Below are 19,386 nucleotides of genomic sequence, written 5' to 3'. Positions count from 1 at the left end.
ATTGGAGTAGTTAATTGAGGTAAGCACAGGTGTTGTTCATTACCAGCCATTGTGTGCCATCTGAAGTCTGGGAGTGCCAGAATTCAGATGGTTTCGAGCTCCTGATGAATAACAAGTGTGATTTGGAGATTGTTTGGACGGACGTAGCTCATCTGGTGCTCTAAAACACCTGCTTACCCCTGTGGAAGCAAAACACACTTGCTGATCTTGTGACGGACTATCCCTGCTCTCCCCCTCTCCCCTTCACAATTTTGCAAGATGCTACAGTTGATGGAACCACTCACCAAAAGAGAAGCACGGGACACCCCAATGATTCCATGGAAGACATGGATAAAAAAGCATGGAAGATTTTATTAGGGTTTGTCAGCCCGTCAGCCTGGATTTGGCTTTTTTAGTCCACCTATCAAGTCCTTCCCAAGACCTGGGAGAGGCAGATGTCCCATGTTTGATGGTCTTGAAAGTACAGGATGTAAGCTGTTCCGAGCAAAGCTGCCTTTTGCAATTGACCCATGGTGACGTTGTCAATGCCGATGGTCTTCAAGTGGCCCTCTAGTTGTTTTGGGATTGCACCTAAGGTCAGATGGAATATTATGCATTCAAACTCACAGGAATGTTACCTTCAGAGACCCCAGAGTTAGCTCCTTTCTGTTGTTGTATCTCTTGGGCTCAAAACAACATTCTTCAAGACACTTGGCAGTCTCCACACTTCTGCCAAATGATTAAGACCTGGCTTTTAGGAGAAGACAGGCATAGAATTGGCCTTGTGATGGGTGAACCTTTATATGTGAGTATTATTCCTCAGAGGGGATGCAGTGGCTCAGTGGGTTAGGACGTTGAGCTTGTCAATCAGAAGGTCGGCAGTTTGGCGGGTTGAATCCCGAGTGCTGCGTAACAGAGTGAGCGCCTGTTACTCGTCCCAGCTTCTGCCAACCTAGCAGTTCGAAAGCACGTAAAAATGCAAGTAGAAAAATAGGGACCACTATGGTGGGAAGGTAACAGCGTTCCGTGCGCCTTTGGCATCTAGTCATGCCGGCCACATGACCACGGAGACGTCCTTGGACAAGCGCTGGCTCTTCGGCTTTGAAACGGAGATGAGCACCGGCCCCTAGAGTCGGAAACGACTAGCACGCGTGTGCGGGGGAAACTTTACCTTTACCTTTATTATTCCTCAGGGGTGGGAAATGGTATGGTTATTGCTATAATAGATATTATTGTAATGGGACCATTACACAGGAGAGGGCGTCATATGGTTTAATATGACTACCAACTGTAAAAAGCTAGATGCTCAGAGTCAGCTGCAATTGCAGTGGTATACAAGGGGCTTCTAAATGAACAACTTTAATTTAACTCTAGATTTTCCCCTTGGTTTCCATTCAGAGACCTCTGGGAAGCCCAGAAATAGAAACAGAGAGTTGGTGAGGACTGTTCTGCCATCACGTCCAATCGCCTGCTCAGTGCAAGGATCCAAATTAAAGCATGTTCTTGCTTTGACAGCATCCCTGACTGATAGCTGATAAACCCAAACTCACCTCCTCTTTAGAAAGGTTATTTTGAAAGAAGAAAGTAATCAGAATTTGCTTGCCTGTATCTCAGATCCACTATTTGATAGTCTGCCAGACAGAACTGATCTCAGCTTTCCTTTTTATACGAGGCCCTTTTGACTGTCTGAACAGCACTTCAAAATATCCTTGCAGTCTTTCTCTTTTCTGAAAGTCACTTTCACTATGTTTGTGTAGGGCTGAACTTCTAATTCCCTGATCACCTTTTAGGTAAAGTGGAAGGCAACATTGTGCCCTGTGTCCAATTGCGCACATTCCAGATCATCCTGATTTTCAACCCAGGGAGACATAATTTAGTGATTGTTCACCTTGCTAGTAAAATCCTCTTTTGATGCCGCTTTAGATTTATTTGCTCCGTGTGAAATATTGATGAGTGGATCCAATAGAAGAGAATATTTAGAATAGAATAGAATAGAATAGAATAGAATAGAATAGTATAGAATAGAATAGAATAGAATAGAATAGAATAGGAATAGAATAGAATAGAATAGAATAGAATAGAATAGAATAGAATAGAAGCTGGAAGGGAACTTGGAGGTCTTCTAGTCCAGCCCCCTGCTCAAGCAGGAGAACCTATAGCCCATTTCTGTGGCTTTGGAAGTCTAAACAGCTTTTCACGACTGTAGTTTCAGAGTCTCCTCATTTAAATGGAAAGATTGTAATGGAGATATCTACTGAACAATAGAAGACTTAATTATTCACAGCATTTCCAGGTCATGGAGAAGCTTTAAAGTTACCCGACATGACATCTACTAATATCAAGAGAAAGGGAATTGACCAGAGTTAAACTCCACTTTGCTATCTGCTAAATCAGAATAACGTGTTCGATGGGACTCGGAGGAAGATATGATAGACTTTTCCTTCCCTCACATCGTTTTACTATCAGAGAAAGGTAAAACACTGCCAGAATATAAATAAATTGAAAAGATTCATAGACAACATTCTACTGTGGGCCTCATTTGCACTTTAAAACAGATGCCCCACAGACCTTATGTACTTTTAAGATGCCTCTGAAAGAGACATGAAAAAGTCTTCCTGTCAAAAATGTACATATTTAATGGAATTAGATCTCTAGGCTAGAAAAATGTCAGAAGAAAAGGAGAAATATTAAAGGCAAGGCAAGGCATACCTTTCTACTGCTTTCTTGCTTTGATAAATATCTTGTGGGATGTCACTTCTTAGAAAGTCATGATTTAATGAAACAAAAAAACCCCCTGAAAATAAAAACAAAAACCTGGCAGTATGTAATGTGGCCAGTGAAACTCTGAAGTGAGCGGCTGATGTCATATCTGGCAATTCTCTACAAGAAGCGAAATATTTATATGATCTGAAGAGAAAGTGGAGTATGCTAGTCTTCTTGGAGGGATAGTTCCCCCCTCCCCAGAATGATCATACTCTTCTGAAAGGAAGCCATTTGTCTGAAATGGTAGAGAGTCTCCTGTTTCAGCAGGGGGTTGGACTAGAAGACCTCCAAGGTCCCTTGCAGCTCTATTTTGAAGGGAGGAAACTTGGCTCTTTCCGCCGTGACCTGAAAACCTGCTTATTTGAACAGGCCGGCCTGGTCTAAGGGTTTGGTTTTTTTTTAACTATTTACTGTTAGGGCTAAATTAATTTAATTTTACTTTTAACTTTTGTATGTTGTGTTTTAATTGCCCTGTACACCGCCCTGTGAGTCCTTCGGGAGAAGGGCGGTATAGAAATTCAAATAATAATAATAATAATAATAATAATAATAATAATAATAATAATAATAATAATAATTTTTATTATTATTATTATTATTATTATTATTATTATTATTATTATTATTATTATTATTATTATTATTATTATTCTCCAAACTGGGCTTGACATGATATCAGTGTTCCAATATCTAAGGGGCTGCCACAAAGAAGAGGGCGGTCAATCTATTTTCCAAAGTACTAGAAAGCAACGGATGGGAACTAGTCAAGGAGAGAAGCAACCTAGAACTAAGGAGAAACTTCCTGACAGTGAGAACAATTAAGCAGTGGAACAGCCTGCCTCCAGAAGTTGTGAGTGCTCCAACACTGGAGGTTTTTAAGAAGGGATTGGACAGCCTTTTGGCTGAAATGATATAGGGTTTCCTGCCTGAGCAGAGAATTGGACCAGAAGACCCCCAAGGTCCCTTCCAATTCTGTTATTCTATTCTGTTCTGCTCAGATTTAAAATAATCCTTTCAAGATCTTCTGCACCGCTCAGATCCTACTCTGAGACTCATGTCTCCAAAATGGTTCACACATCTTCGAATCGTCAAGGTTCAGGAACACTGCTCTACACACTGTAGCCTTGGCAGTGCTTTTTTTGTAAAAGAAAAAGGTGCCGGAACTCACACATGTCATACAACCCGCCTTGCCTACTACCCTACAAGGCTCCATCCAAAAAAGGTGCCGGAACTCCGCTCTGAGCGCTCTATGAGAAAAAAAGCCCTGAGCCTTGGGACGTTTTCAAGGATTAACCAGGTCTCTACCCTGCTAGATCTTTTGAGATCACACAAGGTTAACAAAGGGTTTTCTCTTAGAGAAAAGAGCGGCACCATTTTTGAGAGCTTTTGTGAAGAAATGGAGCATGAGTCTTCCTTCTTATAAACTGCTTGGCAAATAGTCCTTAAATGGCTTTCTAATTACTGCTAACTAATTCTGCTTGCGCAACACCTATTGCGGTTTGGAAACCAATGACCTTCTGCTCTACTAATCGCACAGGAGGTTTTTTTTTTAATATATATATACAGTATAGACTTCTAATAACCACGGTTTCTTCTGCTGCTGTGACAGGAGTTACCACTTGCTGGTTGAGGGATGTGAAATGGCCGAGGTGCCGACCTTTAACAAGGTTTAAATCCCAGCAACAGCAACGACCAGAAACACAGATCGGTGTGGTGCAATTCCTCCTCATGCTGTTTTGTAGCAAATCCTCGATGGTTACACAATGACCCGTGCTTCAAGCAAACCACTTCTGACTTTTATGATCCTTTTGTGATCTAAATGGCAATTTCATCAGTTATTCTATTGGAATTTCTCCCCCAGCTAGTCCCCCAATTGCTCTTGCTGTGAAATAGAGTTCCGAAGATTTCTGGAACCGTTTCATACACTTATTGTATTGATTTGCTAATCCCGACAACAGTTTTCCACTTAATATAGAGCTAGCTGTTGGAATAGAGGCCGGACCTCTTCCTTCCTTCCTTCCTTCCTTCCTTCCTTCCTTCCTTCCTTCCTTCCTTCCTTCCTTCCTTCCTTCCTTCCTCCCTCCCTCCCTCTCTCTCCTTCTCCCCTCTCCTCCCTCCCTATGCTTTCTTCCTCCCTTCCCCCTCTCCCTCTCCTTCCCCCTCTCTCCCTCCCTCTCCTTCCTTCCTTCACTCTCTTTCCTTCCCCCTCCCTCCCTCTTCTCGCTCTCTATGCTTCCTTCCTTTCCTTTCCACCCTCCCTCCTTCCCTCTCCTTCCTTCCTTGCTCCCTCCCTCCCTTCCTTCCTGATTTAGTGTTGACAGTGTTTAGATTCTCAGGAGACCATGAACCATACATTCACAGAGGAATTCCTTGACATTCTTATTCTCACCACAGTGCTCAATTGAGAATTGATCAAATCAGCCAGAAGAGAGAGAGAGAGAGAGAGAGAGAGAGAGAGAGAGAGAGCGAGCATCCACAATAATACCTACCCTCCAGCCAATGTTTTGAAGGCAACCATCTTCATCTCCATTGGGCCAGTGAAGAAAAAAGGAGATTTGACATGTGCAAATGGTCCACTGCATGCCTAATTTTAGCAGACCAGCATCTAGTGGGGCAAATTCCATAATGTAATGGTTTAAAATCGCCTGCCTTCCATTTGAACTGGCTGGTTCTCTCTCTCTCTCTCATCCTGAGAAGATGGCAAAAGTCGTCTCTTTCAGCCGCTGGTCTGCTAACCTTACTTCATCTCCAGATGTTGCCATTGCAGCAACACAAGAGTTTGAGGCTCTTGCTGGCCTTGCAAGGACCTTTCTCTTCATCACAGAAGACTTTGGCCTGGGGCTCCAACAGGCCAGGTCTTTGAAGAAAGCCTCTCTTATGCTGGGATATTTATGCATGAGGTTTGGTAGAGATATTTTTCCTTGCAGAAAAAACATAATCAAGCTCAGCTACTAGCATGGTGTCTCAGCCTTGAACTCTCGAATAGACAAAAGCATCCAAGCCTCCATTCACAGCTTCGGTTAATTATCAATAGCTCAGTGAGTATCTTGTTAACCTGTGCCACGTGTAGGCAACTATCTCTCAGGCTGTGTTTTCCCCTCCATAACTATTTGCAAACATTAGTGTTTGCAAAATAAAATATACAAGGAGCTTGAGAGCTTAGTCATTTTCTGATGAGCCTATTCTATGATTGATAAGCAGATGGGACAATAAAACTCCACACACATTTATTTTTACTTCTATATTATCTCTCTGCTTATAGAAAAGATTTCCCATTAGGATAAACAGTTGGAAAAATAGCTGCATGTATACTTGTTTATATATCTGCACCATTTCTCCTGGAAAAAAAAGTCATCAGTAGATGGCAAACGATAAAACGAACCATGAAATAATTAAAAAAAACCCACAAAATGACAATAAACTGCTTTTAAAACTATGAAAATTAGAACCAATGCTGGAATGTTTTCTCCCAGGATCCTAGGTCAGCAACCTCGATAATAATTTCCCCTTCTTTTCTAAAGATGTTTGTGTTTAAAAGACATCTTTTTTTCCCTGAAATGTGCATTTTATTTAATGCCCTGTTTTCACTGGTGTTTCTGTCTCTTCCTTCACCATTTGTTTCTCTCTTTGCTTCATTTTTCCCTTCTGGAAGGTGATTACATTCCACTGGTTTTTAATTGATATGAGCTAACCAGAGTAATACATACACGTAGGAAGGGAAGCATACGTATTTTGAGGGTAAATAAATGCACGAACCCCTAAGAATAATTTAGAAGGACAAATTAGGTTCTCCGTATTGTCAAACCTTGTAGGCAGAAACTTATATATATTTATTTATATCCTGCCTTTGGGTTGTTTTTTTTTACAAAGAGGCAAATGTATACATCCTTTCTTCCTCCTATTTTTTACACAACAACCCTGTGAGGTGGGTTGGACTGAGAGAAAGGGACTGGCCCAAAGTCACCTAGCTAGCTTTCAAGCCTAAGGCAGGACTAGAACTCACCATCTCCTGGTGATTGGCCCAAAGTCACCCAGCTGGTTTTCAAGCCTAAGGAAGGACTAGAACTCGCCGTCTCCTGGTGATTGGCCCAAAGTCACCCAGCTGGTTTTCAAGCCTAAAACAGGACTAGAACTCATTGTTTTCTGGTGATTGGCCTAAAGTTACCCAGTTTTCAAGCCTAAGAGGGACTAGAACTCACCATCTCCTGGTGGTTGGACTAAAGTCACCCAGCTGGCTTTTGTGCCTAAGGCAGAACTAGAACTCACAATTTCCTGGTTGCTAGCCTGGTGCCTTAATCAGTGGACTAAATTGGCTCTTTGTGTTTATATCCACTTAACTGTAAAGAAAGGCAAATATATTACCTTTTATATTTGGCCTCTTGATGATGCCTGCATTTTTGACCCTGAGAACTTCTGATTTTTGCCCTTGAGAACTGCAGTCACAGCATATCTGATTGGCAACAAACTGAAGAAAGCTATAATCTGATGCCTATTTCCCCCCCCCCAAAAAAAGTGCTGCTGAGACTTAGCTCCCTCCATTTATATCTAAATGTATAAATATATTTATAAATAAATATATCTAAATTTATAAATACATTGGACATTGATATACAATATTTGAGGGGCTGCCACAAAGAAGAGTGGGCTATTCTCCAAAGCCCCCGAAGGCAGGACAAGAAGCAACGGATGGAAACTAGTCAAGGAGAGAAGCAACCTAGGACTAAGGAGAAACTTCCTGACAGTGAGAACAATTAACCAGTGGAACGGCTTGCCTTCAGAAGCTGTGGGTGCTCCAACACTGGAGGCTATTTGTGTGAAATAGTATAAGGTTTTCTGCTTAAGGAGCAGGTTGGACTAGAAGACCTCCAAGGTCCCTTCCAAATCTGTTATTGTTGTTTTGTTATTTCAAACTTTCTATTTTACTTGCCTCATTTTTTCATGGCACATGCAGTTTAGAACACAGAACCCCGTATGTTTTTTCAGGATATTCTCTGCAAAAATATAAATATTAAAGACAGTAATAAAGACCCTAATAAAGATTTTTTTAAAAAAAAAATCTACTTAAACTAGATTAGTTGTCTAGGTTAACACAACTGATGTTTTCTTGTTCAAGAAAATTAATCCTTAATGCTTGGTTTAGATGAATGTAATATTGGGAAATAGGTCCGTTCAAACCATATAAAGCTTTGCTTCTCCGCCTGTGGCTATTCTGGTTAAACTTAAGACACACAATAAAGCCGCATTAAAAAAAATGATAACAATATCAAAAGCCTGGAAAAATCTTTAGAAACTGTCAAGCCATCTGTGAGTGTAATTCCCTGCCAAATCTGAAAACCACAGCTCGCTTGCTTCTAATTGCATATTTTACTTCTTTTTTTGCAAGAGATTAATGGACATCCTCCTTCAGAATAAATAAATGCCTCTTTTCCTTCACTTGGCATTTGTTAGAGTTCCACCTTACAAAGGAGGAGATTAACTCTGAATGGATTGGATGTCTAGTTTAATGAAAAGAAGGACTAAGGGTGATGCGATAGCACTGTTCCAATATCTCAGGGGTTGCCACAAAGAAGAGGGAGGGGACAACCTCTTCTGCAAAGCCCCAGAAGGCAAGACAAGAAACAATGGGTGGAAACTAACCATGGTGAGAAGCGACCTAGAACTAAGGAGGAACTTCCCAACAGTGAGAACAATTAACCAGTGGAACTTTTTGCCTCAAGAGGTTGTAGGTGCTCCATCAATGGAGGTTTTCAAGAAGAGATTGGACAACTATTTACCTGAAATGGTATAGGGTTTCCTACTTGAGCAGGCGGTTGGACTAGAAGACCTCCAAGGTCCCTTCCAATGCTGTTATTCTGTTAGTCATAGATACAATTTCCAGGATTGTCCAAAGTCCCTGTTAGCTTTCGTTCTATTTTTTTATTTTGCTGGATATCTTCCTTGGTTAATGTATCCAGAAGCAGGAAATCAAATGTGCCGAGTTCCTTACTTAGTTGTCAAACTCATAGAGACCTAATTCCTTTTTGTCCAGACACTTTGCCATGGGAATTCCAACCCTGTTATTCCGTTATTCTGACTTGAGCAGCTCTCTCATTTGTTGGTGAAACTCTGCTTGGATATACCAATTTTCTCTGTCCAGGTAAAAGCCTTCCAAATTATTTCCCCCCCCCAACCTCCCCAAATAACTCTTTTTTCTGAAGTGCAGAAGCCTACATAGACTTTAAAAGCTTTACAGGGCATCTGTTGCCCCTTCCTTGCTCTATACATAACCTGTGTGGAGATACGCATGTTGATATTTTATCCGTTCCACTCATTTATCACAGCGTGTATTCATCTGCTTATTTTCCTTTGAGAGTCACTTTAGGTGCATATTTAAATTTTTCATCTTGTTAATTTATGCCAGCTGATGTTTAAATTACAGGCTTGGAAGAGAGCTGAAGTAGCAAATGTTTACAAAAGTGCTCACAGCACAAATCTTGAACGTAAGCAGTCAGATTTTGCTTTTTTCTCAGCCCTCCAAAATACCGTAGCTAAGATGCAATGGAACATGTATATATGTGTGTGTGTGTGTAATTTTTTGGGATTGTTGTGACTACAGCCTGTGGATGGCCTTGGGTTAGACTGAAACAGGCAATAAGATTTGTCCCGTGTTTGGGGCCTAGCAAGGTATTCTAAAATACTTAACAAACACTTAACATATATATACATATATGTATAAATGATGGGACAATCTTTCTCAGCTACCCAATCTGATTGGACTTGGTTGGCAAAACATCTAATTGGATGAGAAACATGGTCAGGCTGGGTTGACTTACAGCAAAAATGGGGAATGAACAGTCCTGAATAATCTATTGAATTACACATTTTAGGGTTTCTTATGATTGATGGTACTGATTCTCCTGGTCAATAAAGTCCAGCAGCTCTTGATGAGTCCCAGTCCAATGATACTTACTGAGCACACATATAAAGGCAAGGGAGGGGGCCACTGGCCCCACAGAAGCTCTCCCTTATCTAATTTCTTGCCCCATTTCTTCAACACAAGTCCCCAATAGCTCACTACTTTCTTCTTAACAGAATAACAGAGTTGGAAGGGACCTTGGAGGTCTTCTAGTCCAGTGGCCCGCAACCTCTGGGGCACCAGGGACTGGTTCCGTGGTTTTTCCCCTCTGGACTGGAGGGGGTGTGGCCTGGATCCCATGGATTGGGGTTCGCTTATTTGTGTGGACCAGTTTCTGGCATGCTGGTCTGGGGGTTGGGAATTCCTGTTCTAGCCCCACCTCCTGCTCAAGTAGGAAATCCTATGCTATTTCTGAGATCTTTAGGAAGTTGAAGGCCACATGACTCCTTTTCTTTATCTCCCACCTATTCTCAATGCTTGGAACTTTGGGTGCCATATCAGCTCCTTATTACTGCCTCCCCCAATCTGAGAAGCTGTTTTTTTTGGGGGGGGGAAAGTCACTTTACTCATGAAAGTTCATGGGATTAAGATGGAGCCTTCTGTCCCAAGGCCAACAACCCACCCAAGTATTAAGGAATTTTTTTTTAAAAAAAGAAAGCAAGCTCACTGGGATAGTTAAAAAAAAAAGCAGTGGCAGAGAGCAAAGTGAAAACTTGCCAGTGACAGCTAATCCAAGATTTTTATTTTGAAAAAAGTATTTTGACTTCCTTCAGCCAACTTGTTTATAGTTCCTGCAATGAAATTTTAATTTTGTGCTCTAATGAACACAAATCGATCTGTGCTCTATGTTGGCAAAACGTATGATGGCTGTATAATTGAGAGAGCCGCATAAAAAAAGAAAAAAGAAATCACAAAATTGTAGCCAAGTGCCAAGACATTAAGTGTAAGAGGGGAGGCCAACAGGAAAACGGCACCACCTGCCACAGTTGTTAAAGAGCAGCATTTGGAAGCCCCTAACAACAAGCTTGCTAACACTCTTTTCTGAGCTTGGAGAATTACATGGGTTATTATGACCTGAGAAGAACCTTATATTTTCCTTGTTAAAAAGAAACCGGAATATTATTGAAGCTGGTTCAGTCTGCCAAGGAAGAAAAATATTCACCTCCTTATTCTTTCACTGGGAGATTAATCCAATTATCAGAAGAATGGATTCTTCTTGCAAAATTCAAAGGGAGAAAAAAGTCCTGTTCTTGAGGACATGAGTGAGTCACCTGCAGGATTCCCCTGATCTTGGTTCTTAGCCAGGAACATGTCATGAAGTCACCCCTGCTTTTATTGCTGTTGTTTAAGATGGGGCTCATGCAACTCGGCCACTTATTGCCTGGTGAGATTTCCTCCAGGATAATATTGGAGAATTTGTGTAGGATCTGTGGGAAGTTGCTGAGATGTCAGGCACAAGCGTCCAATAGTGTTCATTGAACTCAAAGCACAGAAGAGTTTATTTTTGTTACCTATACACCAGAATCTAGTCTACTAAAGGTCTGTGCTAAATTAGAGCTAGAAAAGGCTCAACGGAATTCAAAGCAAGCTGGACTTGGGTCTCTTGCGGCAACACAAGGATTCCAGACTGATGATGCATTTAACCCTGCCTTCCAGCTCAGCTTGTTTTTTCTCTCACACGAAATTCCAACTTGCTAGAGATATTTTCCTGGATTTTACTGCCACTACTTTGACAGGCCAATACTTTTACTAATGTAAGGTCCCCAAGTGCTCTTTCAATGCTATACCCAGCTGTTCTATGTGAATCAACCTCTGGTTCTCTTCTCTTGTACTTGAAGATAGATGATGTCTTAGGACTACCGATAGGTTGTATAATTTACAGGAATGCTGTCAATGGCTATCTCTCTGTTACCTGAAGCACCTGCCTCAACAGGAGAGTTAAACCTGCAACTGAGAATTTCCCTAGGAAGAATTAGTGTTGCAAAGATCACTAGCTACCCACTTCCCTTCCCTTCTCCTTACCTATCATATCCTCACTCACCAGACTGTGCACACACAGAGACGTGTACCTCTGTTGTCAGGTTACTAAAGGCAATTGCACTTTTACATTTTTTTTCCATCTGACAAATTGTGGGGAGGCTATAAAAACAATTTGAAAGCAAATATTCCAAATATGCTCTTCTACCCAGCCAGAATGGTAGCTAATGAATTTGTTGCATGAATGCACAGACAGATTGGGAACTGAAGCCGGGCTGGGCAGCCTAACGTGGCCCTGGCACCAATCAGCCTATCTATACCCATACAGGGTTTCCTCCAGTGTATATTCTCATCCAGAGGTGATTTTCCAATAAAATCAGCCTCAATTATTGCTAGAATAGGAGCAATCCTGGCGGGAGGATAAGAGGCAATTCAGCCGCTGGAAATGCTGTATGAAGGAAAATTAACCTTGCAGTGCCATTATCTGCTGAAACATTTAGCGACTTCTTCTCTTTCTTTCACATTAATTGACCCCAGGAGTGGAAGCAAGCAACGAAGGAGGAGGCAATTGAGAGAACATCTACATATATGCCACGTGCATGTATATGTATTACATCTCATCTCTCTCCTCTCTCTTTCTCTTTCTCTATCTCTCTACCATTTCTCTATCTCTCTGTCTCTGTCTGTCTATCTATCTATCTATCTATCTATCTATCTATCTATCTATCTATCTATCTATCTATCTATCTATCTATCTATCTTTCCATCCATCCATCCATCCATCCATCCGTCCATCTGCCTATCTATCTATCTATCTATCTATCTATCTATCTATCTATCTATCTATCTATCTATCTATCTATCTATCATCTATCTATCTATCTATCTCTCTGTCTCTATTTTTTAATCATCTCTCTCACTCTCTCTCTTCTATCTATCTTCCCAGGTTCACTTATGAATAAAATATTGCCCAAATTGCTCAATATTGGTACACACAATCAAAGGAAGAGGGGCAAAATCGTTTGAAGCCAGAAAGACTTGCTTAAGTGTCTTGATCAAAGAAAGAGGCAACGGGGTAGATCTGGGCTAGGGGGAAGGAAATTTGGAATTTAAGTCCACAAGCTTGTAAGAAAGAAAAACTGAGCATGCACCATTAAGTTTGGGTTTTAATGGGTGCACCATTAAGTTTGGGTCTTCAAACTCTATGCTTTTTTCCCCCCTCCCAAGGCAGCCCTAAGAAATCTGATGCCCCTTTAGAAGGATGGAACCAGCTTAGACAAAGAGTGTAAAAGGTATTTGTTTTGTGAAATCATAGTCAGTGTGCCCTTTAGGTAAAATGAGGACCCAGATTGTTGGGGGCAATTAAGCTGACTTTGTAATAATGCCGCTTGGGGTGTGTGTGTGAAAGCCCTAATAAGCAGGCATATACATAGAATGAAGGCTACTGCTAAGCTTGTAAGCCGCCCTGAGTCTTCGGAGAAGGGCGGGATATAAATGGAATTAAAATAAATAATAATAATTTCCTATGCTAATGTTCTCAGGGGCTCCGCTAGTTTAATTTCTTGTTCTCTCCAATTTTATCCTGCTTTTGGCTAACACAGATGTGTTTTTTAAGTCAGGGCTATCTCTTTTCTGCCTCTTAAAACCGGACTCCCACTTGTGTAGATAAGATCAGTATGTGCTTTGAGATGGCTTACGCAACTTTAAGAGATAAAATAGGGGCTATAACTTTACCCATAACTTCCCAGAAACTTGCAGAGAATTGGACAGGTTTCCCCCGGTTTGCTGTCATTTTTAATCCTCTGCAAAGGCATCTTTCTTCTTCCTTAAATCTTCTTTCCAAGTTTTCTGGTTCCCCAAACAGCACCGTCAACCTCCCACAGCTTCAATTGCCAAAGCTAGTCTGGTGATATTATGCCAAGGGAAATGGACTTTGTGGCTGGGGAGAAAATAAAAAGAAACTGAAATCTAGACACAACCAAGTTTGCCTATCCTTGCTCTGCCCCTTCGGGTAATTTTGTAATTTTCTCCTTAATTATACCAGCATCTATAGCTATAATATATATATAATTGCAAGGCAATTAATTTTTTTTAATAAATTAACAGGATGGTATAACAGAAGAAAATCAGTTAGGTAAGAAATGCCTATCTGTCAATATCTGTCAGTCCTATCTATCTATCTATCTATCTGTCTGTCTGTCTGTCTGTCTGTCTGTCTGTCTGTCTATCTATCATCTATCTAATCTATCTATCTATCTATCTATCTATCTATCTATCTATCTATCTATCTATCTATCATCTATCTATCTATCTATCTATCTATCTATCTATCTATCTATCTATCATTTATCTATATCTAGTATAATTAGAGATGAGGAGAATCATAGTAGTTGGTTTATGGACCTAATACTGAGACATTTAAAGGAGAAGGAGAAAGAAGGAGAAGCAGGAAGAGAAGGAGGAGGAGGAGGAGAAGAAGAAGAAGGAGGAGGAGGAGAAGGAGAAGAGGAGGAGGAGGAGGAAAGGAGAAGAAGAAGAAAAAAAGAAGGAGAAGAAGAAGAAAAAGAAGAAGAGGAGGAGGAGGAGGAGGAGGAAGTCATCTAAAGGTTTGCATAAATATTTCCTCACACTGAGGATTGTCTCATCACAAGGTATGAAGCTCCAGCTATCAGAAAATAGTCTTCCACTTCTAGCATGCTGCTGGGAAGCTTATGGTATGACAATGTTCTGCCAACAATCACTGAAATACACAGTAAAATCCTGAAAACATTAACTCCTAGTGTTGGGGAGGAGCAATTCAAGCAAGTGAGGCCAACCTTCTGTTCAACACAGGCACGCCAATTAAAGCATCCTTGACAGATGGTGGTCTAGCTTCTGTGTGAACTCATCCAGGGTTAAGGATCCCACCTCTTTCCTAGGCCTCAGTTAATTCTTTCGCTGAACTGCCCTTAAAGAGTTAGGAAATGTCTCCAACTGAAGTGTAATTCAGAGAACCAACGTAAGGACCAGCCAGCCAATCACCAAAGCAACCGAGACGTTTGTTAGACATAAAAGGCCCTTAATGCTCTCTGAGCTTGGTTTCTTTCTTGCAGACGTTTCATGACCCAAACTAGGCAACATCATCAGTGCTTTTTAATCTACTTTTAAAAATACTGGGGGAGGAGGGGGGGGAAGGTATTCTCTACTTCCCCAAAATCCGCTGAATGGGATGCAAAGCACCAGCAGCATCCCAATTTCAGACGGAGGTGTGCCGATGGGTTGGCAAGTTAACCATCTAACGTTTTGACATAAATTCAACTCGCAACATCTTCCTTCATGTCTTTTGCCGAAGACCCTCTTTCATGTTGAAAAGCCACAAGCTTCTGGTGACAAACAGTGTGCAAAATGTGACTTCAGCAGAAAGCCATCGAGTCAGCAAACGTGTAAGAGCAAGGGATTGTTTTTTTGTTTTTGTATCAACAGCAGAGCACCTTTCTTTCATCTCTCCTCCCCATCCGCATCTTGTAGCAGATGTCAACCGCAGTTAAGTTCAGCTCCAGTTGTGACTGCACGGCTTTTAGCCAACAGCCATTCGCAATGGCAAGAAGCATCGCGGCCCATATGTCTTCATAAGAGAGCTCCGTTTTAAAAAATGTATGTGATCAGTCACATATGTTAAGAGGAATATGAACATCCGTCACTCGCAGTGACACTGGCAGTGACTAAATGCTGCCAAGTGGAAGCTCAGGCACATTAATATTCAAGGGGAAATTTCTGATCATGTTGGGGAATGATAGAAATGTCAGTCTTTTCAAAAACAAAGGGAAAAACAAAACAAAAACAAAAAAACAATCGCCAAATCCACCCTAGCCAAGCCTCCTTCTGCTGGTTGTTGCTCATAAAAAAAAAAGTTTTGGGAAAAGCACAACAGTTTTGGGTAGGAAGAGAGAAATCTTTGAGTTGCTAAGATTCGATTCACAGAATGCATGGGGGGGAGGGGGAGAGAAGCAGGAAGTCATGATTTCAGATGGAGCTTTTCCAACTTAAATTACTATTATCCTTGTCATCTTTTCTACTACCTTCTCTTATTGGTATCTTATGATTATATTACTTTGTTGTTTGCATGTACACTGAGAGCTTATGTACTAGAGACAAATTCCTTATATGTCCAATCACAGTTGGCCAATAAAGAACTCTATTCTATTCTATTCTATTCTATTCTATTCTATTCTATTCTATTCTATTCTATTCTATTCTATTCTATTCTATTCTATTCTATTCTATTCTATTCTATTCCTACTCTGTACTGAAGGTAGGACAATCTCCATGGAAGCGTGGGCCCTACTTCCAGGAATATCATTTGAGACACAAATAACAAGGGTCAAGTTGTCACACCAACCTCTCTGGAGAAGTTTATAATGTTGGGAAAACAGAAGAGAAGAGGATGACCAACATCAAAATGGATCGACTCAATTACAGTAGTGATAGGAAGAACTCATTGGGGACAAATTGTCCTGGAGAAAATCTACTTGTGCAATCACTAAGAGCCAACACCAATTTGATGGCACATAATCAATCAATCAATCACCGCTCCCAAATTTTAGAAATAGAGCTCAACAAGGAATGCTTTTAAACGTGCATAGCAGGTTCCTATCTCTTCTTTTAGGACTCCCTACAACCTAATTATTACTGGTTCAGTTGCACAATCAACCAGATGTTTATACTGGATTTGGCACTTCTGTCTACCTACTGAGTCATTTCCAAGGGCCTGGAATAGGCAGATGTGCATGTTTATTACTATTATTCAGCAGCTAATCACAGGTATCCCATCTAATATCATTGATATTCGTGAGTGCCACATATTAATTCATGCAAATCAGGCAAGATTGGGGCATGCCATCCATGAGAGAGTCATAAACTAGGGTTATTCTTGTTGACAGTGTTTTTACCAGCCATCCTCACTCTTTTCATTGTGAGAACCACAGAGTAGCCTAAGATGCCCATCAAGTCATCTATGCCTGGCTGTGGGATTTTGATTGGCTCTCTTTCCCTGAAATTTGATAAACTTGATTTCCACCCTGCTCCCCCTATTTCAATGAGTTTTTAAAAATCACTTACTTTGCAGGAATGTTTCGAGGCTTTGTCTTCTCTGTGGTCTATGAATTTAAAAAAAAGAAGAAGAAAGAAGGAAAAGTGAGAGAGCAGTTAGCAAACCTTAGCAAGAGTAACCTTTTGGAAAGTGGGGGGTGGTAAAGAAGAGCGTCTACTTCAGAGAACAGGAAATCATCCTGGTGATGGATAAATTAAGCTGAATTCAAGGCTTAAGAGAAGAAACAGTTTATCTATTTCATTAAGCTGTATTTGTCTGTCTGTCTGTCTATATCTCTGTCTGTCTGTCTGTCTGTCTGTCTATCTATCTATCTATCTATCTATCTATCTATCTATCTATCTATCTATCATCTAATCTGTCTGTCTATCTGTCTGTCTATCTATTTTTCTCTCTCTCTAAATCTTCCTTCCTTCCTTCCTTCCTTCCTTCCTTCCTTCCTTCCTTCCTTCCTTCCTTCCTTCCTTCCTTCTCTCATCTCTATTTATCCACACACACATATACATACAGATACATATACATGTATATACATTTCATATATATATGCATATATGATATAAGATATGTGTGTATATGGTATATATATGTATGTATGTAGATAGGTAGGTACATAGGAAGAAAGAAAGAAGGAATGTGTGTGCGTATGTATATGTGTTTGTGTGTGTGTGTGTGTGTTTATAGATATGATTGTGTGTGTGTGTGTGTGTGTGTGTGTATAATGATTTATATGAATAAGTCTGAATTCAAGGAGAATTGGATGCAAAAGCATTTCTTTGATTGCTCTGTTAGCTCCGCAAAGGACAACATGCTGATCCAAACCAATTCACTTGGTTTGCAATTTCCACAGCAATGAAATTAATATTAATTTCACTCTTGTTGGCTTTAAACAAGATCAGGAAAACTATAAATATCAGGAGACCAGGCCAGCTTTCCACACACACACACCAAGCTGTTTTTATTAGCCAGCAGATTAAAAAAAAGGGCACAAGATGGCCAAATATTCAGATCAGTTTCTTCCTGTTAAACCCTTCAGAGAAAAACACACTCCGAATTTTCTAAATGACGAACAATCCAGGGCTTTCCACGCTGCTTTAGTTATTGAACCTGGTTTCAGGTTTGTTTGTTTGTTTTTATTTAAAATAAAAGATTATTATTAATATTATTGCTGGAGTCCATTGATGTGTATACAGTCCATTTATCATTCATGAAAAGACCTGGTGATCTTCACAGTATATTAGAAGAAACAACTCAGATCATCTGTCAACGGCCTTCTTATTTCTGCTCCTCTGTACAGGGATTTTCATCTCCTTCCATTCTTCTTGAATTAAAATGTTGCTAAGCAACACCGCTGGGGGCACGGATGGCGCAAAGGCGAGACTCTATCAAACTGTTTAAGCGGCTGGAGATTTCCATGTTGATGCCTTTCATGCATACATATATATACAGAGAGAGAGAGAGGAGAGGAGAGGGAAGGAGAGAGAGCCTCTTTAATGGCATCTTCTGCAAAACGTTCAGAATCCAAATTTTCCACCTGGGCGACGTGCTTCTCATCAGTGTTTCTGAGTGTTTTCTATTCGTCTCTGGCTTTGTTAACAGAGAGCGAGCACCCAGGCCATCCACAAAGATTGCAGGAAGGGCTGAGAGGGAAACAAGAGTCTGCCTCTGCAGAAAACCGGGGGGGGGGGAGGGGGGGAGAGTGAAAGGCAGACCTTCCTTAGCACTGCTAAGACTGTGCCACCAGATGGAGGCCCTTAGCCTTGCGTCCCCAAAGGATCTCATTTGAAGCCTCTTTCATAGAGATAAAGATAGAGATAGGGATAGATAGACGATAGATAGCTAGATGACTGCTAGCTAGCTAGCTAGCTAGCTAGCTAGGCAGACAGACAGACAGATCTATCTATCTGTCTGTCTGTCTGTCTGTCTGTCTATCTATATCTATCTATCTATCTATCTATCTATCTATCTATCTATCTATCTATCTATCTATCTATCTTGTCTGTTACCTATTTATTTATATGTATCTGACTCTGTCTGTTTGTCTATCTCTCTATCTCTCTATCTCTCTCTCTCTCTCTCTGTCTCTCTCTCTCTCTCTCTCTCTCTCTCTATCTATCTATCTATCTATCTATCTATCAACACTGTAGATAGAAAGATAGATGGATAGATAGATAGATCTATCTATCTATCTATCTATCTATCTATCTATCTATCTATCATCTATCAACACTGTAGATAGAAAGATAGATGGATAGATAGATAGACAGATCGATCCATCGATCCATCCATCCATCTATCTATCTATCTATCTATCTATCTATCTATCTATCTATCTATCTATCTATCTATCTATTTATCTATCTATCTATCTATCTATCAACACTGTAGATAGAAAGATAGATGGATAGATAGATAGATCTATCTATCTATCTATCTATCTATCTATCTATCTATCTATCTATCTATCTATCATCTATCAACACTGTAGATAGAAAGATAGATGGATAGATAGATAGACAGATCGATCCATCGATCCATCCATCCATCTATCTATCTATCTATCTATCTATCTATCTATCTATCTATCTATCTATCTATTGACACTGTAGATAGAAAGATAGATGGATAGATAGATAGAGATAGATAGATAGAGATAGATAGATAGATAGATAGATAGATGGATGGATGG

General features: G+C 40.5%; 1 protein-coding gene across 1 annotated transcript in view; it reads right to left on the bottom strand.

The window, feature by feature from the left end:
* The window catches only part of AFF2 (ALF transcription elongation factor 2), a 178,206-nt gene that overhangs the window by 31,512 nt on the left and 127,308 nt on the right, over nucleotides 1–19,386 (bottom strand). Inside the window, exon 9 of the mRNA XM_083371765.1 lies at nucleotides 16,712–16,749. Coding sequence (XP_083227891.1) covers nucleotides 16,712–16,749 — 38 coding nt within the window. The remainder of the gene's footprint in view (nucleotides 1–16,711; nucleotides 16,750–19,386) is intronic.

Source organism: Vipera ursinii, assembly GCF_947247035.1.
Source record: "Vipera ursinii genome assembly, chromosome: 12".
Classification (NCBI taxonomy): domain Eukaryota; kingdom Metazoa; phylum Chordata; class Lepidosauria; order Squamata; family Viperidae; genus Vipera; species Vipera ursinii.
Note: the sequence above shows the minus strand (reverse complement) of the source record. Positions and strands in the feature narration are given on the sequence as shown.